At 54.8% G+C, this 14886-nt stretch overlaps 1 protein-coding gene across 1 annotated transcript in view; it reads right to left on the bottom strand.

Annotated features, from left to right (window-relative positions):
- Window positions 1-1129: 1129 nt before the first annotated feature.
- ZAN (zonadhesin) overlaps window positions 1130-14886 on the bottom strand; it is a 42708-nt gene continuing 28951 nt past the window's right edge. The window contains exons 33-48 of the mRNA XM_075908276.1: window positions 14682-14846; window positions 14276-14403; window positions 13292-13563; window positions 10460-10668; window positions 10228-10372; window positions 9844-10094; window positions 9607-9736; window positions 9278-9467; window positions 8749-8910; window positions 8182-8312; window positions 2991-3190; window positions 2624-2765; window positions 2246-2395; window positions 1807-1900; window positions 1574-1626; window positions 1130-1331 (exon numbers count right to left, since the gene is read on the bottom strand). Of these exons, the coding sequence (XP_075764391.1) occupies window positions 1279-1331; window positions 1574-1626; window positions 1807-1900; window positions 2246-2395; window positions 2624-2765; window positions 2991-3190; window positions 8182-8312; window positions 8749-8910; window positions 9278-9467; window positions 9607-9736; window positions 9844-10094; window positions 10228-10372; window positions 10460-10668; window positions 13292-13563; window positions 14276-14403; window positions 14682-14846 (2475 nt within the window). The 3' untranslated portion in view covers window positions 1130-1278. The remainder of the gene's footprint in view (window positions 1332-1573; window positions 1627-1806; window positions 1901-2245; window positions 2396-2623; window positions 2766-2990; window positions 3191-8181; window positions 8313-8748; window positions 8911-9277; window positions 9468-9606; window positions 9737-9843; window positions 10095-10227; window positions 10373-10459; window positions 10669-13291; window positions 13564-14275; window positions 14404-14681; window positions 14847-14886) is intronic.

Here is a 14886-nt window from a genome sequence, read left to right as displayed (position 1 = left end):
CAAGCAGGATGCTCCTGGCCCTAGGTTCCCTCCTGGGCTCCCTCCCACCCTTTCTCACGTCCAGGCAGTACTGGTCGCTTGCTGCCCTGCACTCGCCCCTGGAGGCCTGGCTCTGGAGGAGGCTGGTTCACAGGCCACTTCTAGTGCCACACAGAGCCATAGCGTGCCCACATGTCTCAGCTGCTGCTCTGGGGTGGCCAGATGGCAGCTCATCTGTGGGGCAGCCCCATACTGGTGCTACCAATGTCTGTCCCTACCTTGGGTGTTGGCAGGTGGGGGGAAGGGGTAGTGCAGCCAAGCCTCAGAGAAGGGGGGTGCCCAGAGGAACCCCACATGGCCTCCTGCATCTCCATTTGGGACACCCCACTATCTGAGCCTGGTGATTCCCCCTCTCCTGACCTGGCCTAGGGGAAGGGAAAAAGCCCGGACTCCTGTGTTCCTGTGCTTAGCGAGCTATTCAGTAGGGCCCCTGGCTTGCCAACCAGATGTCATGCACTGACGCAGGCTCAGGGAGGCCATGACCTGGCCCCACCCACCCCTCAAAAGGCCAGGCTAAAAATAAAACTAGGCCAGCCCCCATCCCTGAGATCAAGTTGGGGGTGGGAGCAGCTAGGGGCTACCCAGGGAGACAAAGACACAAAGATTCCTACCACCCATGCGGAGTTCCCTGGCCAACCCCCTATTCACCAGCCACCAGGCTGACGTCAGACGTAAAAGGCCCCAGGGCTCCCTCCCACCCCGCAGTCAGGCCCCCCAGGGGCCGGCGCCTCCTACAAGGTCCTGTTCAGTGCTATCTCTGGGCCCAGCCCCAAGCTGAGTCCTGATTCAGGGCTGGTGCTTATTGGAAAGCGGCAGTTTTAGAGGGAAATGGGAGACAGAGCCCCCCGAGCCTCAGTCAGTCCCAACCTGCATTTCCCTACCAGAGGCTGGGAGAGAATCCAGGAGTCCTGGCTCCCAGCTCTAACCCACCAGCCCTCACTCCCCTCCCAGAGGTGGGGATGAGACCCAAGCATCATGGTGGACAGTCGGAGGTTGACAGAGCAGTAAACACAAGAACCAAGGCCAGGTAGTAGAAGTGGAAATTTATTCTCCTCCCAAGACAGTTGTGCGTCTCCCAGACGGTGGCGGCGGGAGGGGGAACTACACTGAGTTTGGCTCTGGGAGGCACCCGCAGTCACAGGACAGGCCCATCTGGTAGTAGATCTCAGGTGGGGCCAGCCAAGTGCTACTGCCCTGCCCTGGGTGACAGGCTGGGCTGGCGTGAGGCAGGTACTGGCCTCAGAACTGGGTGATGCGGATGTTGGCGGCAGCGCTCATGGGGTCCCCCTCACCTACAAGAGAGAGAGAGAGAGAGAGAGACAGAGAAAGAGTCACATTCACGTCCTTTGCCTGGCACCCACCCTCTGAGATGCAGCCACCTCGTTGGCAGAGCAGCTAGTTACCAGCAGTTTGGGACAGGAAGTGATGAATCCTGTTTCTCATGAGATGCCTCTAGGGGGATTTAGGGAGGCAGCTGGTTTCTTTCCCCAACTTTCCCGCCCTTCCACATGACTCCCCCCCACCTCCATCTTACCCAGGGGTGTTGGCATTAGGATGCTGCTTCTGTCTCCTAGACGAGTCTTCCCTCTGCAGGGGAAATGGCAGGATTAGGTACTGAATAGGGGATATGCCAGCTGGGGCTTCCCCAATGAGACCCATTCCCCGCCCCCCTGAGCATACCAGTCCCTGCCCTGGGGCTGGGTGGGAGCCAGCACCCCCAAGAGGGGACATGCCCGTGCCCCATTCCCTGACCCCCTGAAATCTCACCTCCGTCTCTGGCGGTAGAGGCAGACTCCAGTGACCAGGACGAGGATCAGCCCCAATGGTACAAGGACTCCCACAAGGATGGCGGTGAGGTTATCTGTGGGCAGAGGTAAGACAAAGCTGAGCAGAGTGCGGGGTGCAGGGCTCAGCAGGGGTCGCTGTCCCTTGGGCGGCAGGGCTGGCCTCAGGAGTGGCACTAGAGGAACTGGGGGCAGGGAGCAGGGTGGGGCTCAGCAGGGGTTGCTTTCCCCTGGGCTGCAGGACAGGCCCCAGAGAGGCGCTAGGGGGCGCTGTGGGGCAGGGAGCAGGATGGGGCTCAGCAGGTGGTACTCTCCCTTGATATGCAGGGCTGGCCCCAGAGTGGCACTAGGGAAACTGGGGGGGCTGGGTACTCAGCAGGGGGCGCTCTTCACTGGCAAGCAGGGCTGTGGCAGTCCTGTACCTGGCGGGGGAAGGCTCTCAGGGGGCACTTCAGGCGTCACACGCTCGCACTCTTGTCCTTCGTAGCCCTCGGCACAGTCACAGGTGAACCCGCCGTCCGTCTCCCGGCACCAGCCCTCGTTCTGGCACGGGCTGCTGAGACACGGGCTGGCTGGAGAGACACAGGTGAGTGAGTGCCAGCCATCCCAGCCCCCATTTCCCTCCAAGAGCTAGGGAGCGAACCCAGGAGTCCTGGCTCCAAGCCGCCCTCCTCTAACCTACTCCCCACAGCCAAACCAAGATGCAGCCGTGGCATGTATCATGGCTTCTGTGCAGTTCTCAGCCAGGGGTGATTCCCCAGCTCTGCATAGATGTGCTGGGCCCCTGGCTGCCCTCTCACCACGGTAGCAGCCCCAGGTATAGTTGGCGAGAGTGCAGATATCCGGCGCAAGGCAGCGGGGGGCGGGCTCGCATTGCAAGGTGCCCGTGTCTTGGCAGGTGCAGCGCTGGGTGCAGTCAGTCGTCAGGAATGTCTGGTTGATCTGGGGTGGGGTAGGAGAGAGTCAGCAACTGCATAGAACCCAGGCGTCCTGGCTCACAAACCACCCCCGCTCCTGCACTCCCACTCCTACTTCCCTCCCAGTACCAGAGACAGAACCCAGGAGTCATGGCCCCCGCCCCCTGCTCTAACCACCAGCCCCCACTCTCCTCCCAGATCAAAGCAGAGAACCCAGGTATCTGGGCAGGGACCCAAGCATCTGGCACACCGGGTAGTACTGGCCATCATGGCTGCATCCGCACTGGTTGTAGGGGACGCTGTCCAGATTGCTAAGCACATAACCGGGGTCGCTGGCACAGCCCTCCACACAGAGAGCATCGCAGGTTGAGGGTGCAGCCAGGTGGGCACAGCTGGCAGGACAGGCCGTCATGCAGGGCTGGTAGGTGGTATGGGCTGGGCAGGCCATGGCTGCAGGGAAAGACAGTAGTTAGTGAGGTTGGGAATGGGGGGGGCTCTTTGGGCAGGGGGCTGCGATTCAGGACTAAGTGGCACTGGGAGCTGCAGGCTGGGAGTGAGGGGCTTCACAGGCTGCAAGCTGCAGGTCGGAAGTGGGTAGTGCTGCAGGAGTGAGGGCACCATGGGCAGGAGGCTATGGGGCAGGAGTGAGGGGCACAGTGGGGATGCAGGCCGGGAGAGAAGGGCACTATGGGCAGGGGGCTGCATGTGGTGAGGGAGGGGCACTGCAGGGCTGTGGGTCAGGAGGGAGGGGCAGCATGGGGCTGCAGGTTGGGAGTGGGGGGCATTGCGGAGTGGGAGTGAGGACAGAGGAATCATTTCAGATTTTGGTTGGGGAAGAAACCTATGCATATTGTGATGGGTAAGAGAAAGTGAGAGCATGGGGGGCAGACTGAGGACAGCAGCTTCAGCAGTGTTATTGAGCATGCTCAGTACTAGCTAAGCAGCAAATTTGGAGGGGGACTGATCCCATTCACCCTCCCCCACACACATATCACCTTTTTCTAAGGCTACTAAGATGGGGAAATTCTAGTTTTTCTGGCAGCTAACTTAGCGAATAGCTGGCAGAAGCCTTGTATCTAATTCCTATGTAAAAGAAAGAAAATGAAATAAATATCAGACTCACTCAGCTCTATACCAACACTTTCTGACATCTTGTGGCAAGTCCCTTAAGGACCCTGGTCAGCCTCAACATTGTAACATTCAGTCTTACTTTGTTACTAACTGCTGAGAGAGACACAGTCAGGACTCTTGGGCTCGCCCTCAGCTCTGGCAGTGCAGTGGGGTTACAGCAGGGGGCAGGTACATTTGGGCTCTATATAAGATCAGACCAATGGCCCATCTAGCCCAGTGTTCTGTCTGGCCAATGCCAGATGCTTCGGAAGGCATGAGCAGAAGAGGCATCATCAATTGATCCTTTCTCTGTCGCCAGTTCCCAGCTTTTGCCAAACAGAGGCTGGGACACCATCCCTGCCCATTCTGGTGAGATGGAGCAGCCACTCCTTGAACTTATTTTGTTCTTATTGGAACCCTGGTATAATTTGGGCCTTTCCACTATCTCCTGGCAAAGAGTTCCACAGGTTGACTGTGAAAAAATACTTTTTTTTGTTTGTTTTAAATCTGCTGCCTATAAATTTAATTGGGTCAGCTTCTTGTGTTATGTTAGTAAAGGAATGAATAACATAGCCTTATTCTATTTCTCTACAACATTAATGATTTCCTAGATCTCTAACAAATCCCCCTCCCCACACCCTTTAGTCATTTCTTCTCCAAGCTGAAAAGTCCCATTCTTGTTAATCTCTCCTCTTATGGAAGCTGTTTCTTACCCCTCATAATTTCTGTTGCCTTTTCTGTACCTTTTCCAAATCCAATAGATCTTTTTGTTTTAGATGGAGTGAGCAGATCGGCATGAAGTATTCAAGATGTGGGCATACCATGACTTTATATAGAAGCAATATGATATTTTCAGTCTTATTATCTATTCCTTTCCTAATGATTCCCTATATTCTGTGAGGCCTGGTCTACACTAGGATCTTAGTCCAAAATAATTCCCCAAGATCAAATTTGTAAGCAATGCATCCACACTACCAAGCCTGTTATTCCGGAATAAAGGGCCATGGAATTCAGACTCTGTACTCCTGCATTTCATGAGGAGTAACGCTATTCCTGAACTTGTAAGTCCTAAATAATGTGAGTGCGGATGCTCCGGTGCTGCTAATTCAAATTTATTGGCCTCCGGAGGCCTCCCGCAGCTCCCCAGAGTGCTTCCTGGGGTTCTGAGTTTGAAGTAGCATGTCCACATTATCAGAACCTGCCTCGGACGACATTCGATTCTTCCCCGCAGTGAAGACACAGAACTTCGAATTTGTAAAACTGGGTGCCCAGAAGTTAAAGTCAGTAAATTCAAAATAATCTCCTAGTGTAGACATGGCCTTAGTTTTTAGACTTCCACTGCACATTGTGCATATGTTTTCAGGCAACTATCCACAATAATTTCAAGATCTCTTTCTTGAGTGGTAACAGCTAATTTAGACTCCATCATTTTTGTATCTTGGGACAGGGCCCTGCAACCCCGCACTAAAGCCCCCACGGCAAGCGCTCTATTCGGGCGGCGGGGAGGCGCGCACCGGCATTGTGCCGGGTGTATCCACGCTGCGGACCAGCTGGCAGCCTCAGGCGCAGTGGCTGCGGCACGGACGCTGTGGGAGGGGTGGAGCTAGCCGGTGACGTCAGGATGACGTGCCCCTCCGGCGCTGGGCACGGCGGGAGTTTTAAATGCCGCTCCCGGGTTGTGTGGAGGAGGGGGATGTGGAGGGAAGACAAATGCCGGAGATTGGAGCTTTCAACCCCGGAGGACGGGTGAGGACACGAACCAGCGGCCATGGAAGGCAGGACATTGCAGACACCCGTGGAGCAACGGGGTCCAGAAGGCTGTCCGGAGCGACGAGCGGCTGGCCTGCGGAGTGCCGGGTAAGCCAGCAGCAGGGGAGGGGTGATGGAATGGAGAGGAAGTAGCCCAGGGCGGGGTCATATAAGAACCCCACAGATTGGCAGGTTTCGGCAGGACGCGCCCTTTCAGCTGGACCAAAACCGGTCCCTGTCCTTTAGGGCCCTGGGCTGGGGCCTGGAAGTGAGGGTGGGCCTGGGCCCCCCTCTCCCCTCTCTACCCTTCTGCCCCTCCTGGAAAGAAATGCCAAGAGAGCAAACAAGGGGCGTTTCAGACATGTGTTGCCGGGGGCTGGTGAGAAAAGTATGTCATAGGGGGCGACGATAAGGGCGCGGAACAAGGGGGCACCAGACTATTCTGTGCGCACCCGGACGCCCCGAACTATCCCCGGAAGGGGTAAAACCCAGGCTGTGTGGGCACTGTTGGAGGACAGTGACCTGAATAGAATAGCGCCGCCGCCGTCAGAGCCAATTCCCCAAAATCTACGACGGGCGACGCTGTAGGGGGAGTCAGAATCCCTACATATCTATAGTTAGGATTTTATTTTTCCATGTGCATTACTTCGCACTTATCAACACTGAATTCCATCTGCCCTTGTGTTGCCCAATCACCCAGTTTGGCGAGATCCTTTTGTAATTCTTTGCAGTCAGCTTTGGACTTAACTATTTTGAGTAATTTTATAGCATCTGCAAATGTTGCCACCTGACTGGTTTACCCCTTTTTCAAGAACATTTATAAGGTTAACAATAGTGGTCCAAATGCAGATAATCCCAGGAGCACAACGCTCATTGCTACTCTTCTTTTAAGTGGAGGACCCGGCAATGTTTTCATGAGGGATCTATCCTCTGTGATTTGAATGCCCAGCCTTTTGTTATTCTTAATCATCTGCCTCCCTCTGTTTATAACAAACTCCCTGCCCCAAAGGCAAAGCTGCAAGCTGTTCAAACTCTATTGCAGTTAAGAGCTGCCTCTGGAGTCAGAGCATGCAGCTTTAAGCAGACTTCAAGTATGAAATCCAGGGGCTCCAACTTTTGGGCTCCAGCCGCCCTAACTGATGCCCTTGAGGGAGGGGCATTAAAGGGCTGCAGGTCAGGAGGGAGGGCACTATGAGGCTGTGTAGGGGAGGGTGGACACTATGGGACTATGTGGTGGGAGGGAGGGGTGCTATAGGGCTGCGGGTCAGGTGGGAGGACACTATGGGGCTTTGTGGGAAAGAAGTGGCACTACAAGGCTGTGTGTCAGGAGGGAGGGCACTATGGGACTGTGTGGGGAGGGGGGTACTATGGGACTGTGGGGAGGGGGAGTGCTATGGGGCTATGTCGGAGGGAGGGTGCTATGGGGCTGTTTGGGGAGGGAAGGAGCTAGGGGGCTGTGTGTCAGGAGGGAGGGCACTATGGGACTGTGTAGGGGGAGGGCACTATGGGGTGATGTGGTGAGGAAGGGCGCTATGGGGCTACGTGGAGAGGACGCTATGGGATTGTGTCAGGGGAGGGCACTATGGGGCTGTATCGGGGGGAGGGCGTTATGGGGCTACATTGGGGGAAGGTGCTATGTGGGGAGGGCGCTATGTGGAGAGGGCACTATGGGGCTGTGCCAGGGGAGGGTGCTATGTGGAGAGGGCACTATGGGGCTGTGCCGGGGGAGGGCGCTATGTGGAGAGGGCACTATGGGGCTGTGCCGGGGAGGGTGCTATGGGGCTGTGCCGGGGGAGGGTGCTATGTGGGGAGGGTGCTATGGGGCTGTGCCGGGGGAGGGTGCTATGTGGAGAGGGCACTATGGGGCTGTGCCAGGGGAGGGTGCTATGTGGGGAGGGTGCTATGGGGCTGTGGCGGGGGAGGGTGCTATGTGGGGAGGGTGCTATGGGGCTGTGCCGGGGGAGGGTGCTATGTGGAGAGGGCACTATGGGGCTGTGCTGGGGGAGGGTGCTATGTGGGGAGGGTGCTATGGGGCTGTGCCGGGGGAGGGTGCTATGTGGGGAGGGTGCTATGGGGCTGTGCCAGGGGAGGGTGCTATGTGGAGAGGGCACTATGGGGCTGTGCCAGGGGAGGGTGCTATGTGGAGAGGGCACTATGGGGCTGTGCCAGGGGAGGGTGCTATGTGGAGAGGGCGCTATGGGGCTGTGCCGGGGGAGGGTGCTATGTGGAGAGGGCACTATGGGGCTGTGCCGGGGGAGGGTGCTATGTGGGGAGGGCACTATGGGGCTGTGCCAGGGGAGGGTGCTATGTGGGGAGGGTGCTATGGGGCTGTGCCGGGGGAGGGTGCTATGTGGAGAGGGCACTATGGGGCTGTGCCAGGGGAGGGTGCTATGTGGGGAGGGTGCTATGGGGCTGTGCCGGGGGAGGGTGCTATGTGGGGAGGGTGCTATGGGGCTGTGCCAGGGGAGGGTGCTATGTGGGGAGGGTGCTATGGGGCTGTGCCAGGGGAGGGTGCTATGTGGGGAGGGTGCTATGTGGGGAGGGTGCTATGGGGCTGTGCCAGGGGAGGGTGCAAGCCGTACCACAGCCTGTGTGCTGTCTCCAGCTGGGCAGAAGCAGCCCCAGGGCCTGGCACTGCTGGGCGTAGTCACTGAGGCTCTGGCAGAGCAGCTCCGTGCTGCTGGGCACAGCGCAGACGTCGTACACGCAGTTTCTGGCGGGACAGGGCAGGTTAGAGACAACACAACACAACTCCCCCACAACACGACATCCACCAGTGCTACACAACCTCCCAACACCTCACAGCACCCCGCATTGCCACACTAGCCTGTCTCCAAATATTGCCCATAGCACAGCACCGCACGAATTGTCAGAGCGCGCGTGACAGCGACACACAAAAACATACACACATCCCAGCAGGGACACACATACACAGCAAAGGGTGCAGGGACATGCATGCACATCCACACACACATACTGGGAAACACACGTACAGCAGGAGGTCACAGGGACACATGCACGCACACACAAACATACAGAGCAGGGAGTTGTGGGGACTCACACACACACTGGCAAGGGACACATACACAGCGGGGGTTCAGGGACACAAACGCACACGTACACACACACACCACGAATGCATTACGCACTCCTGGAAAGTGCTGGGGTCCAGATGTCCATGGCAGGCCTGGAAGGGTCCCTGGGGATCAGCCAGGGTCCCGCAAAGCCCCGTCCCGTTCACCTGCACCAACTGATCTGCGCTGCACATCACCTCAAATCCCGACTCCACCGCCGTCTCTGGTGCCTGTCGCCTGGGGGAGACCATGAGACACCCACTGACTGAGGTGGGGAGAGACTATGAGAGACCCACTGATTGGGGGAGGGGAGAGGCTGTGAGAGATCCACTGATTGGGGGGAGACCATGAGACACCCAGTAACTGGGGAAGTGGGGAGAGATGAGAGACACCCACTGACTGGGGTGAGGGGTGACCATAAGACAGTCGCTGACTGGGGCTTGGGGAGAGACTGTGAGACACCTACTGATTGGGGGTTTGGGGAGGGACTGTGGAACACTCACTGATTGGGGTGGAAGGTGACCACGAGACACCCACTGACTGGGGGAGGGGAGAGATTGTGAGAGACCCACTGACAGGGCCGAGCAAAGTGTAGGGGTCTTACCTGGTCTGGGGGGGCTCTATGTGACTGAGTTCCTTACTCCAGGGGCTCCTGACGGCCCAGCTCTCTCCGAATTCAGTGGGTCTGCGGGTCGTGGTGCCATCTGGCTTGGTGTATTCATTGTCCCGGCGCCCATCAAAATTCCCACACAGGCCCCCCACATAGCTCTGGTAGGTGGTTGGAAGCACAATTTCTGAGAAAGGAGAGAGAGAGAGTACAGACACAGTGCCCCCAAATCCAGGCCACTGCCCCGCTGAGCCAGCCAGTCCCTCCCCTGGGGCTGAGTGGGAGCTGGTACCTCTTGGAGGGGACAGGCCGGTGCCCCATTTTACCTGAGTGGTCCCTGCCATTAAAAGAGACTGAGAGGCCAAAGTCTGTCTGCAGAAAAAGGCTGCGTCCCTTCTGAGTTACAATGAGCCCTTCCAAGGGTTGGAACGGGGGGGTCACATGCAGCCCATCAACCTAGCGGAGGCACAAAACAAGGAGAAGAACCGGTTAAACAGAGACCTCTTGCTTGGTGCTGAGATGCAGACACCTCTGGGGGAAGGCTGGTTCTATGGGGCGCTCACCACCAGTTTGCGGCCCTCCATCATGGTGACCTTGTAGCCATACACTGAGACATAGACCTCCCGCAAGAAGGACACACGGTGCCAAGCCACCCGGCGCCGGTTCCGGCCCATGATGCTCAGCGAGGGCAGGGCTCCGGGCAGCGTGGCCAGGGTGGTGGTCAGGGTGTAGGTGGCCCGGCCCTGGAAGTGGTAGACGTAGCCGTCGAAGGTGCGGTAGTGAGGGTCGCCGGAGATGGTGCACTGGTAATACTCTGGCAGAGGGGTGAGGAGATGTTAGGGAGTCTTTAGGGGCATCTCTGCTCCCTCCCCCACTGCCCAGATCCCTCCCAAATCAGTCGCGCTCCCCAGTCCCGCTGCCAGGAACCCTCCCTGACTGTCACTCACTGGTGGGTTTGCAGTAGCGGTTCCCAGCACTGCTGAGGGCGCAGTGGGACCCCATCTGGCACTGGAACAGCTGGCAGGAGGTGCTGCCATTCACCAGGCAGGTACAGCGCTGGCTGCAGTCACTGCTCAACCATGTGTCCCCCATCTGGAAGGATAGAGCCAGGAGGGTCACAACCTGCCTCCAACTCCTGCCCCATTTCTGTACACCTGCCCTCCCCCCCACTGCACTCACGCTATGGTAACCCTGCTGGTCATCCAGGCAACCGCACGCTCCCATGTCGACACAGGTCTCATCGCTCAGCACATAGCCACGGTTGCAGGCGCAGCCCTCCACACAGGCCGCAGGGTTTGGGCAGCTGGCCGCAGAGTAAAGATTGGTGCAGGTGGCCGGACAGGGCGAGGCGCACTCAGTGTAGTGGCTGTGCGGGGGACATGGCAGGGCTGGAGAGACAAGGAAGTTTGTTTTGGAAGTTTCAATTAACAAAGTCTCCCCCCTTAGGATTTCCGTTATTGTTAGGGTGTTTTTTGTTTTTGGGGGAAATAAGGACATTTTTAAGGTCATCGCAGTCCAAAAATGTTGTTAAACTGTAGAAATGTCTATGGGAAATATCAGGAAATTCCCACCCAGAAAATCTTCACGTGACACTAAACTATGAAATAAATACAGCAATTCCAGCTGGAAAAAATATTAAACAAATCTACAGCAACTCTGTGATATAACTATAGAATTTTTAATGGAAGAACTAAGGAAATTCCTGACCAGAAATCCTTCGTGTGTCACTAGTTAAACTGAAAAAAATAAAAGGCAATTCCCAGCCATGAAAACTTTGTGACACTAAACTATAGAAATCTCTGTGGAAGAGCAAATGAAATTCCTGGCCAAAATACTTTTGTGGACCTGAAAGGAAAATCCTAGGCAAATAGTTGTGAAGCTGGCTAATCCAAAAGAACAAAGGACATTCCCAGGCAAAACCATGTTGTACCATTGCAGGCTTTGCTGGGGAAAAAAGACACTTCCAGATAAAAACTTGGTGGAATTGGCTAAAAAATAAAGAAATTCACCAACAAAACAAAAGCCTTTGTGAATGTGGCTACAAAACTAAGGAAATTCCCACACAAAAACAAACAAACAAACAAAAACAAACAAACAAAAACAACCTCCTTTGTGATTCTGGCTACCACATGGGGACATTTCCAGACCAAAAAATGAGCAGGCCTGGCCAAACAAGAAAGGAAATTCCCAGACAAAAAATGTTGAGAAATCTAGCAAAAACTTCAGGCAAGTCTTACAGGCAAAAAGGAACAAACAAAACCAACCCCAACTTTGTGAATCTGGCAAAAAGACTAAGGAAGTTGTTAAGAACATAAGAATGGCAAGACTGGGTCACACCAAAGGTCTGTCTAACCCAGTATCCTTGTTTTTCGACAGTGACCAATGCTAGGTGCCCCAGAAGGAATGAACAGGGCGAGAATCATTAAGTGATCCCTCCCCTGTCATCCATTGTTAGCTTCTGACAAACAGACTAGGGACACATCCCTGATCAGCCTGGCTAATAGTCAGTGATAGACCTATCCTCCATGAATTTATCTAGCTCTTCTTTGAACCCTGTTAAAGTCTTGATCTTCATAACATCCTCCGGAAGGGAGTTCCACAGGTTGACTGTGTGCTGTGTGAAGAAGTACTTCCTTTAGTTTGTTTTAAACTTGCTACCTATTAATTTCATTTGGTGACCCCTACTTCTTATGTTGTGGAAACAAGTAAATAACTTTTCCTTATTCACTTTCTCCACACCAATCATGATTTTATAGACCTCGATCATATCCCACCAAAGGGTGCCTCTACACTGCACCCTAAATTTGAAATAAGATACACAATTTGCGCTATGCACATTGTGTATCTTATTTTGATTTTATTTCACAATAGCTTATTTTGAAATTTGGCACATCTATACAGTGCCAAATTTCAAAATAAAACACCGTTTTGAACCATCCCTTATTCTGCATGCAATAAGGTTTGATAGGATGGAGAAATAGTGCACCCATTATTTTAAAAAATGTTTCAAAATAATGGGCGGCTTGTGTAGACGCAGGGTATCTATTTTGGGAAATAGCCTTGCAGTGTAGATGTACCCTTAGTCTCCTCTTTTCTAATTTGAAAAGTAACAGTGTTTTTAACCTCTCCTCATATGGCAGCCATTCCAAATTCCTAATATTTTTCGTTGCCCTTTTCTGAACTTTTTCCAGTGTCAAGATAGGCATTTGCAATGAAGCAACCACTTCTGCATGCAGAATTCAAAATATGGGTGTACCGTCGATTTATACAGAGGCAATAAGATATTCTCTGTGTTATTTTTTATCCCTTTTGTTAATGATTCCTAGCATTCTGTTTGCTTTTTTGACTGATGCTCCACATTGAATGGATGTTTTCAGAGAATTACCCACAATGACTCCAAGATCTCTTCCTTGAGTGGTAACAGCTAATTTAGTCCCCATCATTTTGTATTTATAGTTGGGATTATGTTTTCCAATGTGCATTAATTTGCATTTATCAAAATTAAAATTCATCTGCCATTTTGTTGTCCAATCACCTAGTTTTGTGAGATCCTTTTGAAGCTCTTCACAGTTACTTTGGTCTTAACTATCATGAGCATTTTAGAATCATCTGCAAGTTTTGCCACGTAACTGTTTACTCTTCTCTCTCTAAATCATTTATGAATATGCAGAATAGGATTGGTCCCAGTACAGACCCCTGTGCAACACCACCAGTTCCCTGTTTCTGTTAAATAGGAAACGTTGTGGATGTGGCTAAAACCATAGATGGTCCAAGTCTGCTGTCAGTGGTGGTGGGTTACAACCCCGAACAGCTCAAGTCACACCCCTACCTTGCCCTACCGGTTAGTCCTCCTCCTTCTAGAAAGCAGCCCCTACCCAGGAAAGCAGCAGCCCTTCCATGTGGGCCTGGCTACACCGCTGCAAGCTAAAGAAACTCCCCAGCCCAAAGCTTTGCAATTTGCCAAGCTGGATGCCCCACAGGGAGCTCTTGGCAGAGCCTCATGGCTCTTACGGCAGAAGGTGCTGTTCCTCCAGGAGAGGCCAGCCACGCCCTGGCTCTTGCAGGCCTCGGCGTACACCTGGATGTTGTCACAGAGGGTGGAGACCATGCCCTGGTACTCGCACATGTCGAAGAGGCAACTCTGGATGAAGGGCTGGGGGGGCAGAACCCCATGGCAGGCCTGGTATTTGGGGGCCAGGATCTCTCGGCACAGGGCACTGAAGCGCTCCTTCTCCAGTGGGCTGCAGTGAGGCTCCAGGTCCTCCCGGTTGTCTGGCTGGCAGCTGGCAGCAGGACAAGGGCAGGTGAGTGGAGAAAGGGGTGTAGAGCAACTGTCTCCCCCCATGAATGGTTTAAACTAGGCTCCACCTCCACCCAAAGAAGTGGTTTAGTCCATTTCCCCTCCCAGACAATGGTTTAGCTTCCCCCCACACACACCTAGTGAATGCTCTAGCCCACACCCCCCACTAGTCAATGGTCTACCTTCTCCCACAACCTGTGCCCTAGTGAATGGTCTATTCCAGTGCCCCATACTAGTCAATGATCCAGCCCACCCACCCCCAGACAATGATTTAGTCCATCCCCCCCACACCAGTCCCCCAACAGTCAATGATTTGGTGCAGGTACCTCTCTCTCATGGTCAATAGTTCAGCACAGGAACCCCTCCCAGACACCAAATCAATGACTTGCACTCCCCTTGGTCAATGGTCCAGCCCAGGCCCCTCTCACAGACAATAGTCCAGCCCTGGCCCAACTCATGGTCAATGGTCCAGTCCAGGCCTCCATTCCCAGCAGCCAATGATCCATCCCTGCCCCCCCCCCCCCCCCCGTGGTCAATGGGTCAGCTCACAGTCAATGGTCCAGCCCAGGACCCCTCCTCTAGTCAATTGTCAAGCCCAAGCCCCCTACTCTGTGGCCAATGGTCCAGTTCACTTCCCCCTCCACCACAGACAATGGTCCCGCTGTTCTCCCCCAGTCAGTGGTCTCTGCGCTTACCCCGGGTCTGGGTCGCCAGGCGCCTGCCAGCTGTTGCCGAAGTCAGTGGCGTTGGCGGCTGGGTGCCCACTGGGCAGGGCAAGGTCATCCTGGCTCTGATTGTTGTAGTTCCCGCACATACCACACACCTGGGAGAGGGTTCAGAGGTCAGAGTCACCTAAAGGTCAAGGGTCAGCCGCACCCTCCCACAGATTTGGGTCATGGGGCGGTGGGAGGAATCAGGAAGGAGTCTGGTCAATGGGGGCATGAACAGGATCTCGGGGTGTGGCCAAGGTGTGGTCAGACCCTGGGGTGTGGTCAGACAGGGTTCCCACCCGAGGCAGACATGACTAGGCAGGGGTGGAGCCATGAAGGGGTCCTGCTAATGGGGACAGAGCCAAACCCAGGGGGGTGGAGCCACGCTCACCTGGCTAAAGTAGGCGCCGGAGAGCTGGATCTCCAGGTGCTGATTGCCATCAAAGCGGACGAGCAGCCCGGCCTGGCTGCGCAGCTCCGTGTAGATGCCACTGGTGCTGATGGAGACACCGGGAACCCAGCCAAGCACTGGGGTGCGCACCCGCTCCCCATCCACCTGCAGGACAGCCTCAATCAGGGCTGACAAAATCCCATCC

This window comes from Pelodiscus sinensis, chromosome 24, assembly GCF_049634645.1.
Source record: "Pelodiscus sinensis isolate JC-2024 chromosome 24, ASM4963464v1, whole genome shotgun sequence".
NCBI classification, from domain to species: Eukaryota; Metazoa; Chordata; order Testudines; family Trionychidae; genus Pelodiscus; species Pelodiscus sinensis.
This window is presented reverse-complemented; position numbering and strand designations above follow the sequence as displayed.